General features: G+C 55.0%; 4 protein-coding genes across 4 annotated transcripts; 1 reads left to right on the top strand and 3 right to left on the bottom strand.

The window, feature by feature from the left end:
• Nucleotides 1–440: 440 nt before the first annotated feature.
• BU26DRAFT_90135 (PRP3-domain-containing protein) lies at nt 441–2,485 on the bottom strand. Its single transcript, XM_033836470.1, has 2 exons — nt 528–2,485; nt 441–463 (listed from the first exon to the last, which is right to left on the bottom strand). Exon 1 carries the CDS (start codon nt 2,276–2,278, stop codon nt 701–703), a length of 1,578 nt encoding a protein of 525 aa, XP_033679963.1. The 5' UTR covers nt 2,279–2,485; the 3' UTR covers nt 441–463; nt 528–700.
• Nucleotides 2,486–2,615: 130 nt separating this feature from the next.
• Nucleotides 2,616–8,249, top strand: BU26DRAFT_554023 (beta and beta-prime subunits of DNA dependent RNA-polymerase). The gene is made up of 3 exons (XM_033832246.1): nt 2,616–2,862; nt 2,931–6,213; nt 6,260–8,249. The coding sequence occupies exons 1-3, from the start codon at nt 2,681–2,683 to the stop codon at nt 8,063–8,065; spliced, it is 5,271 nt and encodes a 1,756-aa protein (XP_033679962.1). The 5' UTR covers nt 2,616–2,680; the 3' UTR covers nt 8,066–8,249.
• Nucleotides 8,250–8,562: 313 nt separating this feature from the next.
• Nucleotides 8,563–10,403, bottom strand: BU26DRAFT_568938 (uncharacterized protein; the record flags this gene model as incomplete). Its single annotated transcript, XM_033833831.1, has 7 exons — nt 8,563–8,739; nt 8,904–9,076; nt 9,189–9,363; nt 9,524–9,641; nt 9,693–9,711; nt 9,770–10,141; nt 10,364–10,403. 7 exons carry the CDS (start codon nt 10,401–10,403, stop codon nt 8,563–8,565), a joined length of 1,074 nt encoding a protein of 357 aa, XP_033679961.1.
• A 3,795-nt stretch (nt 10,404–14,198) lies between these two features.
• BU26DRAFT_89986 (NAD(P)-binding protein) lies at nt 14,199–15,700 on the bottom strand. The gene is made up of 2 exons (XM_033836469.1): nt 14,693–15,700; nt 14,199–14,631 (listed from the first exon to the last, which is right to left on the bottom strand). Exons 1-2 carry the CDS (start codon nt 15,443–15,445, stop codon nt 14,296–14,298), a joined length of 1,089 nt encoding a protein of 362 aa, XP_033679960.1. The 5' UTR covers nt 15,446–15,700; the 3' UTR covers nt 14,199–14,295.
• Nucleotides 15,701–17,184: the final 1,484 nt, after the last annotated feature.

The raw sequence follows: 17,184 nt of genomic DNA, 5'->3' as shown, positions 1-17,184 counted from the left end.
GAGTACGGTTAATTATAGCAGGTCCTGAACTAGGTTCGCGAATGGGGATCTTAGAGACCTTCAGCTGCTCATCCGTAGCTGCTCGAGGTGAAGAGAGCAAAGCGGGCTGGCTGGATCTCGTGCTTTATGACGTTGGTGCTGTTATGAGTTATGGTATTGCAAAGCGTGAAGGCCGCCAGATTCGTGTCTATAGCGGCGTTCTGTGTAGAATGAAACAGTCACGTCACGAAGAAAGCAAGGAGTGAATGGGACAGGTGACCGAAGGAAGTAAGGGAGAGACGACCTACGCTGATTATCTATAGTCTACCAGCATTCGCGCATGGTGCTGGGATTGGGACCTTAATCAGTAGGAGGCCGATGACAGAAGGGCGCCAGTGGGCCGAAGCGGAGGTACTGTGCAAGTCATTTTGACGTGAGGTCAAGGCACTGACTGAGCTCTGCTTTGTCGGCACAAAGAGCAGAACTGTACCGAGAAGTTTGGTATTAATACATGCATTCTCATGCTATGGGTAAATGAGTTAACTTACAATTACTGAATCAAAAGGGACCAGAGCCCGAAGAAGCCGCCTAACGCCATGGCTCCGCCTTACTCCGCTCAATGCTCTGGAAAACCGTTGGAGGTTGTCATCAGAATTCGCCTCCACATAGCTGCTTAGGCAACCGCAGTCGCCCAGCCGGTCACCTGTTGCGCCGTCGACGTTTAATCTGAGCTCTTTGCAAGCGCCCACAGGCTGTCGAGCTTGCTTCTCGAGAGTAACTCCTTGGCTTCGCCGTCCGTCTCGCACATCTTGGAACCCCACTTGCGGAATGCTCGCTGCTTGACCTCGCCTTCGAAGACTAATGTGCACTTGTTGTAAGACAGGTCCTTCAAGTTGCCCTGCGCATCCACAGACTTCATCCACTGGGGATCGGTCGCTTGCTTCTCTTGCTGGATCTCGGTAGGCCGGGCGTTCTCGTCCCACTTTATGCGTTGGAGCATGAGCTTCTTGTACTTGTGGATAGCATGAATTCCGCCTTCGATTATGACAAGATTCATGTTCGGATTAAACAGTGTGATGCCAGTGAGTGCGAGCTGCTTGGCATTTTGATCAATCTGGTAACGGTGCTTGCCGAAAGCTAGGGTGTCAACTTTAAAGACGCACATGTAGAGACCCTTCGCAGCGTCTTTCACCTGGTTGTCGGTGAGTTTCGCAATACGTTGCTCCTTCGTCAGCTTCCGCTCGTCGTTGGTTTGTACGTGTTTATCATGTCGTTCCGCGATCTGGGACTCGACTAACATCTCGACAGCGGTGGGGTCCGCAATTGCTTGCTCACCCATGACACGCATCATATTTCCGCGCTTGACCTTCGGCGGTGGGGGCGGTTCCAGTCCCAGACGAATCTTGGCTTGATGCTCTTTCAGCTCCTCAGCACGACGCATCCTCCGCAGCTTGGCCTGCTCCTTGGGCGTGAGGTACATGGGCTTCGTCTCAATCAGGCGCTGGTCTTGCGGGGCTTTCAGGAAAGGCGGATGTTGAACGTAGATGGTGATGATGGAGTCATCGCCGTCGATTTTAATCTTGGCCGGGTCATCCAGACAATCGTAGGTCTTCTCCTCCAGAATGCCTTCATCCCACCATTCAATGTCTGGTGGTGGCTGCACCAGAAAACCGCGCTCGCTGTTCTCATCGAGCCCAGCCCGACGAGCTTGCTGAGCTAGCATCTTCTTGATCTGCTCCAGCCGGTTCTGATTTCGCAACTTGGATCCCTGTTCGAGATACTTGCCTCGCTGATTGAACAGCAGGCCGCGCGACACTCTGCCCCGCGCGACTCCGGCAGACTTGGGGTCGAAATAGGGGTTGTCTCGCTCGTCATCGGCCTTGGGAGCCGGTGCTGGTGTCTTTGATTTGGTCTCAACCTTGGTCGGCTCGAGGCGCCTATTTCCCAGCGTCGGGGGGGTGCGCGAAGCATCTGTCTCGACCCTTGGCTTGCCAATGTCTTTGCCGGCGCTGAGCGCAGCGATCCTTGCCTTCATAGCGTCGAGGGTAGAAGAAGCAGCCGGCGCGGCGAGTCCAGGTGCTTGCGGAGGGGGAGTGGGCGTAGCCTCGTTGCTGCCCTCGACTCTCTTCGTGGCCATTTTTGCAGCGATTGCTGCCGCCTTCGCCCTGGCGGTTTCTATGGCGTCTGTATGCCTTGGGCGCTGGGCTGCGGGCCTTGTGGGCGGTTCTGAGGGCCTCGAGCGCTTGTCGCGCCCAGCATCCCCGTGGTCGCCGGGGTGTGGGCGCTTTTCGACCATCATTGAGGCGTCGGGGTAGTTGTGTTGAAGGCTGAGGGTGTCGCGTGGACAACGGAGGGCAGGGGTAGCAAATGCGCGTCTGGCAAGCCGCCGAAGAGCTGTCGGAAGCTTGTTGCCCTCCAGTGAAAAATAACAGGCCGACGGTGCCGATGTGCCTGTTCGCGGCCGGTTGTGGCGGCGGTGCGGAGTGGTGGTTGTGGGTGTTTGAGGGCGGAGTCGCAGTGACGCGACGTTGAAAAGCAGCGCCTGTTTGGGCGTCTTGGCGGGCCGGGTAATCTTCGGCCGAACCTTTTCACCTCAAAAAATTGTCCCCGCAGCCTTCGAGCTTTGCGCCGCTCGAGTACGCCTTGTGCCTCAAGTAGCTTCACGCCGTCTGGTGCGGGTGCAGCGCACCGAATTGCCAACATGAATACCTCGCAGCCTGTTTCATCGGCCATCAAGAGCGTGGAATTCGGCTTCCTCGCCGCCAGCGACATCCGAACCCTCTCTGTAAAGCGCATAACCAATCCCACGACCTTCGATTCTCTGCTGCACCCGGTTCCTGGCGGTCTCCACGATGCAGCTCTGGGCGCCTTCTTAGACAACCCGTAAGCTTTACTACTCCAATCAGAGCAAACATATGGTAGGCGGACCGAAGGCTGATCGCCGCTCCTAGGTGCTCGACATGCGGCTTGACGACACTGCTAGGCTGCCCGGGCCACTGCGGTCATATCGAGCTCCCCGTTCCCGTATATCATCTCAGCTTCCTCGACCAGCTGTACCGTCTCCTCCGTGGGAAATGCGTCTACTGCCACCACTTAGTGCTTCCCCGCGTCGCAGTCAACGAATTCGCCTCTAAGCTCAGGCTGATCCGATGCGGTCTGGTGCAGGAAGCAAATGATATGCAAGAGCATGTCGACGTGACAAAAGGCAAGACTAGGAGGGGCTCAGAGTCTTCGGACTCCGATGACGAGGACGACATCATTAGCCAGAGGAACAGCTACGTGAAGAGATGCATGAAGCGAGCTGGCATCTCAAGGAGCGACGCGCATGCAGTGAAGGAGAAGAACGAGGCCATTTCCGACGCCCGGCGACAAGTCATCAAGGATTTCTGGACGTCGATAGCGGGGATGAAGAAGTGCAAGAACTGCCAGGGGCTCAACCCCACCTACCGCAAGGACCGCGCCATAAAAATCTTTCGCAAGAATCTCACCCCAAAGGACAAGGCTCTCATGGCCCAGGCGGAGAAACGCATGGAGAACCCCCTGGACATCCTCCAGCGCCGGGAAGCGAGAGCGAAGAAACAGCAGGTTCATGCGGACGAGGGAGTCGCAGACTTGGACCCGGGTTCGGAGGACGAAGACGCAGACATGCTTGATACAGAAGAAGCCGACGGGACCCTAGTAGCTTCCGAATCCATGACAGCATCGGGTAGGAAGTCGCGCTCCGCTGTCGACGCGTCGCACAAAGTGCAAGACTTTATCAATGCGGCAGAAGTCAGAGCGGCAATGATTCTGCTTTTCGAGAAAGAGGAGGAGATTTTACGACTGCTATACAACCCACATGCGCGATCGAAGTCTCAGGTGGACGTCAATGCGGACATGTTCTTCATTCAAAACGTCGTTGTGCCGCCAAACAGGTACAGGATGGAGGACAAGACCGGTGACTCCATTGCGGAATGCCCGCAGAACACGCTCTATAAGAATATTCTGAATGCCTGCGAGTCGATGCGGCAGATCAGCAACGAGATGCACGGCAAGGAGAACGAGGCTGGCTTTCGACGTCGCGACTTTAGCGATCTCCAGACTACCTGGGTTAATCTTCAAGGAGCTGTAAATGCCCTCATTGACCGCGACGCCAACCCCGTCCAGGGCTTAGCCGGAAGGACGAATGCAGACGGCATCAAGCAGCAGCTGGAGAAGAAAGAGGGTCTCTTCCGAAAGAACATGATGGGCAAGCGTGTCAACTTTGCCGCGCGTAGTGTCATTTCTCCCGATCCGAATATCGAGACCAACCAAATTGGCGTCCCACCGGTTTTTGCCAAGAAGTTGACGTTCCCGGAGCCCGTCACGAACCACAACTTCTACGATCTAAAAGAGGCGGTCCTGAATGGACCTGATAAGTGGCCGGGAGCAGTCGCCATCGAGAACGAGTTTGGCCAAGTCGTCTCTCTTAGAAAGAAGAACTACGAAGAGCGCCAGGCTCTCGCCAACCAGCTCCTTGCACCCTCAAGCACCCATGTGAACGGCTCGAAGAACAAAAAGGTCCACCGCCATCTGAACAACGGTGACGTCGTCATCATGAACCGACAGCCCACGCTACATAAGCCGTCCATGATGGCTCACCGCGCTCGCGTTCTTCCAGGAGAGAAAACAATACGCATGCACTACGCCAACTGCAATACTTACAACGCCGATTTTGACGGCGACGAAATGAACATGCACTTCCCCCAGAATGAGCTAGCCCGAGCAGAGGCCATGCTGATCGCGAATACCGACAATCAGTATCTCTCAGCGACTGCCGGAAAGCCCCTCAGAGGTCTTATTCAGGATCATATTTCCATGGCTGTGTGGCTGACCAATAAGGATACTTTCTTCAACCGCGAGGAATACCACGAGCTCCTGTACTCTTCTCTGAGACCCGAGGACGGCCATACTACTTCGGGGACCCTTCTCACTGTCGAGCCTGCGATCTGGAAACCCCGGCCAATGTGGACAGGCAAGCAGCTGATCACCACCGTACTGAAGAACCTCAAGCCGAAAGAATATGATAACCTGACTTTAAGTTCCAAGTCACAAACCAGCGGGAAGCTGTGGGGTCCTGACTCTGAGGAACAGACGGTCATCGTCCAAGCGGGTGAGCTACTCTGTGGCATCTTAGACAAGAGTCAGATTGGTTCAGCCGCTGGTGGACTGGTCAATGGCATTTTCGAGGCATATGGCGCTACAACGGCCGGTCAAGTGCTTAGTGTCCTTGGTCGGCTACTGACCAGGCTACTGAACATGCGGGCATTCTCTTGTGGTGTGGAAGATCTCATTCTCACAAGAGAGGGAGATGAAGCGCGGCTGGAGAAGCTGAAAGAGGCCGAAAAGGCTGGATTCAAAGTCGCCTCAAAGTACGTTAGCCTGGATGCGACGAAGATCGACCCGAACAATCGAGAACTACAAAGGCGACTAGAACAAGTGCTGCGGGACGACTCGAAACAGCGCGGACTTGATGGACTTTCCAACGCCGCAACGGCAAAGATTTCGTCGGCAGTCACAGCGGCATGTCTACCTGAGAAGCTAATCAAACTCTTTCCGAAGAACCAGATGCAAACTATGACAGGTTCTGGTGCGAAGGGTACCCTAGTCAACGCCAATCAAATCTCATGCAATCTGGGGCAGCAAGTTTTGGAAGGACGACGTGTGCCCGTCATGGTCAGTGGGAAGACGTTGCCGTGCTTTAAACCGTACGAGACGAGCGTTCGCGCTGGCGGTTACATTGTTAACCGCTTCTTGACCGGTATTCGACCGCAAGAATATTACTTCCACACCATGGCTGGCCGAGAAGGCCTTATCGATACCGCCGTCAAGACCTCCCGCTCTGGGTACCTGCAGCGATGCATTGTAAAAGGGATGGAAGGCGTCCACGTTGAGTACGACAGCACCGTGCGAGATTCAGACGGTTCCATGGTCCAGTTCCTCTACGGAGAGGATGGCCTAGATACGACGAAGCAAAAGTACTTGAACGACTTCAAGTTCCAGGCCGAGAACTTCTATTCTCTGACGCAGTCCGTAAATGCCGTAGAAGGCTATAGGCATGTAGTCAGTAAAGAGGCCACTGAACACACGAAAGCCGCCTGGAAGAAGGTCCGGAAGACTGGAAACATTGCGGCTATGGATCCAGCGCTTGCAATATACAACCCAGGTCGATACAGCGGCAGTACCTCCGAAAAGTTCTTCGCAGCCAAGAGAGATGTGAGTATGCATCAAGCTATAACCAACATCTACTAATGAATCTTAGTACTGCGAAAGGAACCCGGATGGGCTTTTGAAGAACAAGAAGCGTGACCCGAACGGCGAAGTCTTGAAGAAGAATTTCGATACTTTGCTCGATATCAAGTACCTCCGATCGCTTGTGGAGCCCGGAGAAGCTGTAGGAGTGGTGGCCGGGCAGTCTATCGGAGAACCGTCCACGCAGATGACCCTCAACACCTTCCATTTGGCTGGTCACTCCACGAAGAATGTCACGCTTGGTATCCCACGTCTGCGAGAGATTGTCATGACCGCTAGCGCAAAAATATCAACACCTGGCATGACATTGTACCCTCATCCGGAAATGCCCAAAGAGGACATAGAGAAATTTGCCAAGAGTATTACACGCCTCCCGCTTTCGGCTGTCCTGGACAAGGTCATCGTCACTGAGAGACTAGGCCAAGGGACTCAATACTCCCAAGCACGGAAATTCAATATCAGACTTGAGTTCTACCCCGCTAAGGAGTACACCAAAGAGTATGCCGTCAAGGTTCGGGATGTGGCGGACTCGATTGAGAAGAAATTCTGCCCGCGCCTCCAGAAGGCTGTGAGAGCGGATCTGAAGAAGAAGGGACAGAACAAATCTCTGTCTACCGCTAAGTCAGCGGCTGTTCCTACCATCGGAGAGGCCTCCGGCACCATCGAACAGCAAACAGTTCGTCAGGATGATGCCGGAGACGAGGGCGGTCATGATGAGGTGGAGAGCGATGATGGCGAGGACGAAGGCGACGCTACTTTCGCCAAGCGGCGAGGCAGGCGCGAAGACAGCGTTGAGTTTGAGGCTCCGGAAGAGGGAGAACAAGTTGCTGACGGGATTGACCGTGAAGAGAGTGAAGACGAGACGTACGGTGGCAGCCCCAAGCCTTCCCGTGCCACTACACCTGAGCCGGGCTCAGAAGACGAGGACGAGGAACCCCTTGTTCCCCATGACGAATCTTCCCAAATCCGCCAAGACCGGATAATGCACAGTAAAGACTGTCCTGACATTTCCGCCTTCAAGTTCGACGACAAGCAGGGCGCGTATTGCGAGATCACATTCGAATTTTCCGCCTCCACGCCCAAGTTGCTCATGCTACATCACGTCGAAGCAGCTGCCGACTTCGCCACTATTCATGTCATCCCAGGCATAACCAGCGCCCTTGTCTCCGCGGAAAAAGTCGAAGACCCTCTCACGCAAGAGGATGCCGAAATCCCCGTCATCCTAACCGAAGGCTCCAACCTCATCGCCATGCGCGAATTCCCGGACATCATCGACACCTCGCGCCTCTTCACCAACGACATCGCCTCCATGCTGCAGCTCTACGGCGTAGAAGCGTGCCGCGCGTCCATCGTCCGCGAAATGCACGCCGTTTTCAGCGGACACGGTATCAACGTTGATAACCGTCATCTGAATCTCATTGCGGATACGATGACCAAAGGCGGTGGCTTCACGCCGTTCAACCGCATTGGGCTACGGACCAACACTAGCCCGTTCATGAAGATGAGCTTTGAAACTACAGTCGGGTTTTTGAAGGATGCCGTGCTGGAGCGGGATTGGGATGAGCTGAAGAATCCGAGTGCGCGGATCGTGGTTGGACGGCTAGGTGGGGTGGGAACGGGTAGTTTTGATGTGTTGGCGCCGGTTAGGGTGACGGATCCGCTGAAGGAGCCGATGGACGATATCGAGGAGGCGGCGAGAGATGCGGAAGGAGATATGGACTGGGATGTCGAGATGGAGGACGCGCAGGAAGAGCAGCCGCCTGTCGAGGAGACCCCGAAGAAGAAAAAGAAGAAGCATAGGCGGTCGAGCGAGTAGCGGCCTTGCTGAAGGCCGTCAGGCTTGGGTTTACGCGGTCGAGTGTATAATTCATAGCGGCATTGTTGGTTTGGGGATGGGCTGGACGGCGTTTCGTGAGGTGTAGTGTATTCTGGAAAAGTTATTGTAATGAAAGACGGCATATACCTTTTTCGAGTTTGGATAGGTTTGCCTGAAGGCCTCCAATGAGCATTCCAGATTTGATAGATCGTTGCACGCGGGCTCTGTGGGCATTCAGCCCCAGGCGAACAGAGCTAAGGCAGAGTGCCAGCCTACGGTGTCGCGCAATGCTTGATGCGTCATAACGCGCTCGTATGTCCATAAAATCTGTGCAATTAACAGACTGCCTGCCTATCTCAACATTCTAGTCCTCCACCACATCCCTCCCGACTCTCTTCCTAACCAATCACCTCAAATCCTTCCACCAGCCCCCCTTTCCCTCCACCAAACCCATCTCACTCTACTCTGGAGCTTCCCAATCACCCACCTCCTCGCTATCACTTCCTCACCTCCTCCCCACTAACAAGCACCCTCTTCACGCCCTTCGCCTGCTTCCCTTTACCCTTACCCAAGCAGTTTAGCTTACCGAAAAACTGCTTGAACCGCCCGCCGTCGACGTCGAGACTCGTGCGGATGATTTGTCCGCCGCTGCTGGAGTTCTGGGGCCATACTTCCTGTTTGCTGTTAGCGCGTGCGTGCGTGCGTGCTCTAAGTTCAAGAGAAAGTATCTTTTAGGAGGGAGGGGGAAGGGAGAAGGCCGTTTGTTCAAGCTGCGTCGAGTTCGGCCTATCGGGCTTGCCTTCGCGTGAACTAAGAACGTATAAGAATGGATACTCACCTTCCTATCCAACTGCTTATCCAGCGGCCCCGTCGGCCCGCCAACATACTTCTTATTCCCCACGAGCTCCTGCTGGCGCCGGTCGGAGTCCGGGTACTGCGCGTCGCCCCAGCGGCCGCGGAAGTAGAGAAAGCCCGTTGGGGAGGCGGGGTCGGGGGGCGTTAGGGTTCGATCTACAGAGTGCACACGCGCACGTCAGTCAGTCGGTACCTTGCCATGCTCGAGGACAAGCGTCCACAAGCACTCAGGCACGGGGGATGGACTAGAGGGGATGAACGAACGTACCTGCGGCGTTGTACGCGTAGAAGTACGCTGAGAGTAACGGGTCGTACAAAGGTCCGGTGTCTGTTTCGTCGACGAGGAGGAACTTGAAGGGGAGGTTTAGGTTGGGGATTGTGTGGTCGTGGAGGCCGGGGGTGGGGAAGAGGGCGTGCGAGCCGTTTGCGCAGTAGGCGAGGGGCTGTTGGGGGTTGTTAGAGTAGTTTTCGAGTAGGAGAGCAAGTGGAGGGGGAAGGCTGGAAGCTGGGCGCTGGGCGCTGGAAGGGGGCCGGGTGGGCTGGCGATGTCCAACTGTACGTGCAAAGTTGGATGGGGCTTTGAGTGGCCTTTACTTTACGTACTCTTTTGCCGGCCTTATCTTTCTTCAGCACGGAGAAGGTGAACGCCTCACCATTCGCGTGTTGAGAGAACCAGACATATTTAGGCACGCCGTTGATGAAGCGAATCATGTTGTGTTCCCTGTTTATCTTCCTTTTAGCCCCAGATGATACTAACAAGCAAGGAGCTTACCAGTCTCCTACATGGTCCCCTATGATACACACGCCGTCAATAATTCATCACCTAACACACAGGAGGTTCCCACCTACCGAGCTGTTTCTCCAAAACCACACCACCCCAATTAAACGCAAAGAAATACATATAGAACGCATCGACTGTCCCATTCCCCTTATCCACCACGATGATCACGCACGTCTTCTCCTGCGCCGTTCCTCCGTTGCCGTCGATCTTGACTCCCTCCAGCCATTTGGGGTTCGTGGTGATGTCGACGTGGCTGGTGAGGTAGACGTCGCTACCGCTGTTTGAGCCGACGTTATTTAGCTGGTCGAGATTGGAGAGAGTCAGGGGAGACGATGGGATCAAGACGTCTTTCAAGGAGATTTGAGGGCGGGTGTTGGCGAGTGTAGCCGCGGGGGAGGAGGGGTGGTAGGGGTCCTTTGAGTAGAGGTAGACGAGCGGTGCTGGATTCTGATGTTAGAGGCGAGATCGGGAGGTCGGGTGGGGAAGTCTTGGAGATAGGGATGCTTATAGTGGACAGATAAGGGGGTAGATTCAAAGAGATGGTAGAAAAGAGAAACAGTTTTGACATAGGGCGAACAAGCTGGTGTACTAGCGATAGTAGGTGACGCATGATACTGTTGGAAAGAAGATGCTGATAGACCTTGAAAAGTCTTCTGGCTTACCATGATCTAGCACGTATTGTGGTACTCCAGCTGGAGCCATCTGAAAACCCGCTACTGTTTTCCTTGGTATTTGCTCTTCTCAAGAAAAGTGTTCCCCAGATAACTCCAGAGTAACAAACGGTGATCTTCAGACTCAACCCAGCAAGAAGTCAATACAGCCATTATAGCTGAACTCCACCGAGCGGCTGAACTCGCTATGTGCGGTGTAAGAGGGTCATTCGGCCATGCAGTGGAGAGCTGTGATTGCCTTTCACACCGGAAAGACAGCTAAGTAGTCATTCGACAGTCCTTTGACTTCGCGACACAGGGCTGAGGGGTAGCCAATAGCTTTCAGCTCGATCGCGGCGTGCTCTCATCAGACCCATCGTATGGGAGATGAGTATACACAGTAATATATGCACTGAGTACAAAGGTTACAGGCGTGACGGTGATGGTGTTGACTATCGAGCATGCGCACTCTCGTCAGAGCACACATCTGATGGATCTGATCTACTTGCTCCCGCCAGACCAAGAAGCAAGCACCCATTCTCCACATTATCGCGCTGGTGGCTGCAGCGCGGGATCGACGGTATCTTCCAGCGAACAAGCATATTCGATTTTCAAGATCCTGCCCACGCTGCATGCGGAGTGGAGTACGCCGCACCTCGTCGCGTCGTGTGACAGCCTGCCGGTGAGTGAACGACCTCATAGGTGGCCACATGCATCCCCACTCCAGCGCAAGCGGTCTGATCTCGCCCGCATCCTCAGTCCCGTGCTCCGAATTTGGGGAAGCAAACCAGCTCCCTCTGATAGTATGCGGGTGTGTGACCTAGCGGTGTAGAACAGGTGTCTGGATAGCCCCTCATTTCGGCCCCCAGCTGGCCACGTTTCTCGCCGCAGCCACGGCATGATGTAGTTCGCTCAGCCCTGCGCCGTCAGGAAGAGGAAGTCGGTTGCTGTAGTGTGACCATGGCCAGGTGGGGCATCTGGATCCTGGTGGAGGGATGGATGATGCACGGCAGGGGTCTGATACGAGCTAAAGTGCAGTTTAGCGAGGGCAGCCGCTAGCTGAACTCCGGGCCGTTTGTGATTGGCCGAGAAGGATTTCACTTTCTTGTCCTACGAACATACCGTGTTTTGCGATGGACGGCTCGCTGGTGGTGCGTGTCGCGAGAACGTGGTGGCAAGTTCACGCGCGGCTATACGGTGCGGTATACGCCGCATGTTATTTATAGTGGAGAGCACGGGTGGGAGTGGAATACTGAAAGTTGAGGCTTGCTCCTGAGTTGAACCCCGAAGCGGCTATCGCTTGACCGTCCGAAGGCCGATCTCGTCAGGCCAACCGATTATTGAACGGGAAGGGTACTGTTCGCGCTTTTCCTACGTTTCGATAATTTTTTCGAGCATGGCTTGCGAGATCTGGCGCTGTGGTACGATGCGAACCCCGAAATATAGAGCGTTATGCCGCACTACAATGCGGATAGGATCCTAGCTACCATCAGCCTGACTCTAGAATCTATTGGCGCGAAAGCCTCGGGATACCGAGTTCGACTAGGGTCGCGTGACTGGGCCATTGCACGCCGTCTATAGGGAAGGGATGGTCGATTCCGGCGGGGAAGCTCTTGATACTGCGGTCTGCGCTACTCTGTTATAGCTTGAGCATAGACACTGATCTGCAGGAATACATTAGCTTAAGGCAAGATAAACTCAAATTCATGCTTTAAGCATCTCTCGCCTAGGATACGACAGGTTTCACAGAATTGAGCCAAATCGCCTCAAGCTTGGGCGAGGGCTTACGTATCATGTAGTCGTGAGTGGGCCGCAGGATGCAATCCGTGCAGTTGTGGAGGGGATTGCGGGTCTTGAGCTGCGGGGCGTATGCGTGACGTACCTCCTGTCAGCGCGGGTGCCTGGAGGATGAGGCGAGCGTGCTGATGAGACACCAAAGGTAACTGCGCCACAAGCCACTCATCCTCTATCACGATTGCGGCTCAAGTTCAACGGCCCAAGCGCGCGTCCCAACTGGCGGGAATCCGTATTGGCAAGTATTATCGCTGGATGGGTCTCGTGGCTCCACATCCGCTTCAAAGTCCGTGGAGGAGCTTTGGCACTCGACCCACTGAGTGTCGCAGGTGGAGAAGAGGCGGATGGCCGGTATCTTGGGGACTGAGCAGGTAGGGTGCTTGATGTGGTCCATCCACAGAGTTGGACGCCAGTGCCACCGAAGAAATAGGACGCTGAGCTGAGGTCAAGACTGAATCGCGTCTGGACTTGGACGCCTTCCCAGGATTGCACCCTGGTGATGTCTTAATATCCTGTGAGGAAATATGGGATGAGAAGCAATGAAGTTTGGTTCGCGCTTTGCTCTGGTCCCAAAATAAAATTGCGAAAATAGATGTTGCGAACGCACCAACTCTCTCTTTGCGAGCTGGTTGTTGATTTCGACAGCATTAGTGGTTTCCCAGAGTATTGCTTCCAAAATTGTGTGCGAAGAGGTCATGTCTCGGGCTTTAGTCAATGTATTGATTCCGAAGGCGGATGTAGGAGTCGAATGTACGAGGAGGGGTAGACTATTAGCAAAGAAAAGTGACTCAGGAAAGGCTCGCAGAAATGCCAAAGAAAGGAAGACCCGAACGCCGCGCTCTGCCGCCTGAAAGTGCAATACCTTCTGTTCTGTGGGATATCCTGCATCCTTTTTTTTTATGAGGTTGCCTCAAACCTCGCCATGCCGTATGGAAAAATAGCGCGTGGCCACCGGATTGGGCTCTCGCTTTGCCCTTGCACCTAGATGGTCGGCTCTATTGAAAGCGCACCAGAACCGCTCAATGTCAAATCGCCGTGGATTTTGTAGAGGTGCATAGGTCCCTGTCGCCAGTATGGAAGGGCAAATGAAGCCAGGTAATCATTTCGATTGCCCTGCGGCACCGCAGCGCGTCCATGGTCCGATGCATCGAGTCGCTCCGGCACGCCATTGCGAAGCGCTTTCGAGTGCCTTCGGCCTGCAAGCATCTTAGTCGATTGTCTCCGTTCGGGATGTGAAGAGTAACAGGTGAAGAGGCTGTTGGCGAGGCATGAGGTTGAAGTTGCGGACTTCGGAGGTCGGAGGTCGATGACGGTGTCATTTCGGGTCGCACCTTCCGGAAACAGCCCCTTCTCCGACCGGGAAGAGCGATAGAAGGCTAATTTCAACCTCATCAGAAGCTTCGACAACTGTCGTGTCATCCATTAAAAGCCTTCTTGTGCTCTGTGTCCACTCTGTTCCTGATTGCCTTTGTATTGTATTTCTTCAAACTGCAAGACAAGTCGCCAAAACACACCCCATGACCCCAAGGCACATGCTTTGTGAAACGCGAATAGTGGCCAAGAGCTTATCTTTCAGCTGCTCAGAGGAGTCCCAGGGCGTTCGCAGCGAGGGCTGATGGGCGCCTTGCTCGCTCTCCGACATGTGCAAATGGGAGACACTTTCCAATTTCCATTTTCCTAACATTATGGGATTCGAGGCTGTGCGGAGTGGCGTTCGAGCGCGGAACCGGGCTTCAAAGATGGCGCGGCGAAAAGAGGCGTATGGTCCCGGCCGGTAACCTCCCTTCGAGGAGAACCACAGGAGCCCGTTGCGTTCGACTGTAAGGCAAGTAATAGCTTTCCACTACTTCTTGCAATAGAAGAGAGAGCTGCGCGTTGTGGACGTAGGCCGCTGGTGCGTGTGGGGCCAAAATGATTGACCAAATCCTTCCAACTGTCGTAAGTGTGGCACAACATAGGCTGCCAAGAGTGGGTACTGCGTTTTCCGGAAGGCCAGCGGATGCAGTGTAGCGTACGATGGTTCTGCAAAGTCGTAAGTACCGAGTACGGGGAAAGATAGCTTGCGAGTTACCACTGACTGTTGCCAACAGCGATGCGCTCGCAAGCGCTTTGGGCGCCGAGAAGGCGGGAATGAATTCTGTACTACATGTTTAGCTTTGTATCACTGTTTTCCATTCCTTCTTCCGATGCAGTTCAAGGATCTGCTGAGCGACGTCCTTCAGTGTGTCTTCGACCATGCGGTACCGTACCAGCCCGAGTATGGAAGATGCGAGATGCGTGTCGATAAAGTCAAGAGGAGGATCCCCGGCTGCTGCTCGACGTGGCGGTGAACCGTCTGATCGTACGCGGCTCCCAAGTTCGGGAAATCGACTGATGAGGAAGTCCGCAACCGCAGCGCCTGAGGGCATTGTCCCTGCAGATATGACGAAACGCCTGTTACCAGCCTGTGGAATGAAGGCGGCTTGCACGCTGGCAAACGCGAGATCCTGCACCGTGTAAGCGTGTAAGATCTGAGTCGACATGGGCGAGATTGCAAGGCTGACTCACCCTGACGTCGGTGAAGTAGTCAATCCCATATGGCGGTGAGGACAAACGTTCGCGGGAGTCGTTACTGCAAATGTTCCATATTCGTCGGTTTGCTTCCTGGAGATCTGACGAGTTCTGTAGGGGACGTATCGATGGTCCGTAGACACTGGGTGCTGTGACGTAGACAAGTTCGAAACGGGCCTGGGCGTCCCTCATCCACTTCCGCAGCGCATCATGCACGATATTGTCGCTCGCCTGGCTGGTCGCAAGCACGTACTCGGAATCAATCTCTGCGGGTCGGTGAGGAGCGGGGTTACCACCACGAGGACTTCTCTCCACCTGGGGATCCACCAACCATCGGGCAAATGGCGAAAGTGAAGCAGTGATGACGACTCGCCGAACCCTTGAGGTCAGCGCTTGAACCGACCTTAAGAAGTTGATCGAGGATTCGGTCTCAAGATTGACGAACCGGGCTAGGCAGTCTGCCTCTTCAGATGGATCCGCGGTGACAGTGTGGATAATGGTATCGAAAGGCTCCGTATGCTCTCGCAGAGCCTCGTCGTATGCTCCCGGAATGGCGAGGTCGCTGTGAGGCACTATCGCGAAATCCAGTCGTGGAGGATTCGATGCGGGATATTGCTGCCGGAGAGCGTGAGCTTCCTCGCTCGACCCGGTTACGGCCCGAACAGATACATCGTAAGATAAGAGCTGGTTGAGAATGTGTGATCCAATGAGACTGCTCGCGCCAGTTAAGAGAATCCTGTTCCTTGCCATGGTCTAAAGTTGGTGGAGTCCAGGACGTGGTGGAAAGATGATGGCGGTTGGCGGGATGAAGACGCTTGTGTTGGAGAGGGGTCAGATGGGGTGTGAAGTCACGTTTCCAGCCACGAGGATCGGAACGTGATAAGTAGGTTAACGAGACGGATTTGCCAGGAGCGTCCTAGGTAGGACGATCGTCAGCACTCTCTTGTAGCTCGCACAGGCAGCAGCACGAGCCGGAGCGTGGGTCGTGAAGGACAGAGCATCAACCACAGTGCTGTCATCACTCGGTACTGGGCCGCCGGCAGCGTTCAGAGCGAATAGCTGTCAACCTAAAATAGGGCTGTCAGGCGCGTAGGGCACAGCTGCTGCGCCTGATATTGGGGAGCTGCTCGTGCACTGTCCCAAGTATTGGCCGCCCATCGTAATTCACGCTCTGGCGGTGCTGTTCTTCGTATAGAAAGGCGTAAAGACCGCCATAGAGAAGGCTTGCAGGGCTGTGGAACCTACTAAGTGGGTCTGTTTGTCAGGCATGGTTGGCTGCCGTTTCTCCATGGACTCGTGCCGCTGCACTTAGACTTGATGGCTGCAGCCAACTGACAACGCGCAAGCCGGCAGGCATGGGTAGAGAAAAGCCTCCACGGCTGCTATTGGTGTGAGCTCTTACCGAACTTCCCTCAATCCTGGGGGACGCCACGATCGAGAATATGAGGCACTCAGTGCTAATGCCCACGTGGTAAGACATGTACATGGACCACCATCCCAGAGTAAAGGACCAAGCTGCGTGTCTGATATTACCGGCAGCGGTACAGAGGCACCGGGCCACTGTCACAGGATGGAATTGAGGGCAGATAGCGGACTATGCGTAGAAAGGAACTGCGCGACCTCAAGGAGCCCCACTAGGAGCAGGATAGCATTGGGCAAGTGGTGGCCCTCGGTCTGCAAGACAAGCATCCGGACTTGCCCTGAAGGGACACCAGGTGCTTGTATCACCTGGAGGGGTGGCTGTCGGCCTTTCAATCGGGTCGTCCCCTAATGAAAGCTGATGTCCGACTCAATACTGAGCCTAGGTGCAGCAATCTATCAGGCGGCTGCGCGCGTCAATCGTCGTACCATACGGCTGGGCTTTCGGCCTCGAGATGGGGCGGATAATGCGTCCCGTACACAGAGTAGGTCCAAGCGCGCTGTAGAGGTAGCCGATGAGGAGGCGCATTTCGCTAGAGCATGATGGCGGGAGGATGAAGCGACGAGAAAAGACTAGGTCGAGGGCTTGGCTCTGCAGCGATTACTGCTGAGAAAAGAAACGACGGGCTGCCGTTTCACGTCGAGGCCCGCATTCGCCAGTCGGGGGCCGAAGGGCATTGACTGTAACATGGAAAGGCTTGTGTGGCCGTCTTAGAGGCCTGGGGGTTACGGGCGATGAGATCTGCTGAGGTGTGGAGAGCACGGCAAGCCTCGTGGGGAGCGTCTAGCCTGTTTGGCGCCCTCGATAGTTCCCGAGCGGTGTCTGCGGCACCGTCACTGACCAAGTGCTTATTTCATCTTCCCCTTCTCCACGAGGCGGCGTTGTTGCAACGAGCGAAGGCGCTGTGACGGGGAGCGACGCATCCGAGAGCGTGGCGGCGACACGCAGACGCGGAGGCACAGCGGCCGAGCCAGGGCCGTACGCGTTCGATTCAAGCTGCATCGCGCGGAACGGGTGGCCGTCGGCTGTCTTCGGTGCAGTTCCCGCGCCGTAGAGATCCATGGATGGC

This window comes from Trematosphaeria pertusa (genome assembly GCF_010094035.1).
Source record: "Trematosphaeria pertusa strain CBS 122368 unplaced genomic scaffold BU26scaffold_14, whole genome shotgun sequence".
Taxonomy (NCBI): Eukaryota; Fungi; Ascomycota; class Dothideomycetes; order Pleosporales; family Trematosphaeriaceae; genus Trematosphaeria; species Trematosphaeria pertusa.
Note: the sequence above shows the minus strand (reverse complement) of the source record. Positions and strands in the feature narration are given on the sequence as shown.

Excerpts from the sequence above, each read along its gene's own strand:
- BU26DRAFT_90135 (XM_033836470.1), bottom strand. The coding sequence starts at position 2,278 with ATGATGGTCGAAAAGCGCCCACACCCCGGCGACCACGGGGATGCTGGG.
- BU26DRAFT_554023 (XM_033832246.1), top strand. The coding sequence starts at position 2,681 with ATGAATACCTCGCAGCCTGTTTCATCGGCCATCAAGAGCGTGGAATTC. Across the intron at positions 2,863-2,930 it reads GGCGCCTTCTTAGACAACCC|GTGCTCGACATGCGGCTTGA; the intron begins GTAAGCTTTACT and ends CGCCGCTCCTAG. Across the intron at positions 6,214-6,259 it reads TCTTCGCAGCCAAGAGAGAT|TACTGCGAAAGGAACCCGGA; the intron begins GTGAGTATGCAT and ends AATGAATCTTAG.
- BU26DRAFT_89986 (XM_033836469.1), bottom strand. The coding sequence starts at position 15,445 with ATGGCAAGGAACAGGATTCTCTTAACTGGCGCGAGCAGTCTCATTGGA. Across the intron at positions 14,632-14,692 it reads ACTACTTCACCGACGTCAGG|GATCTCGCGTTTGCCAGCGT; the intron begins GTGAGTCAGCCT and ends TACACGGTGCAG.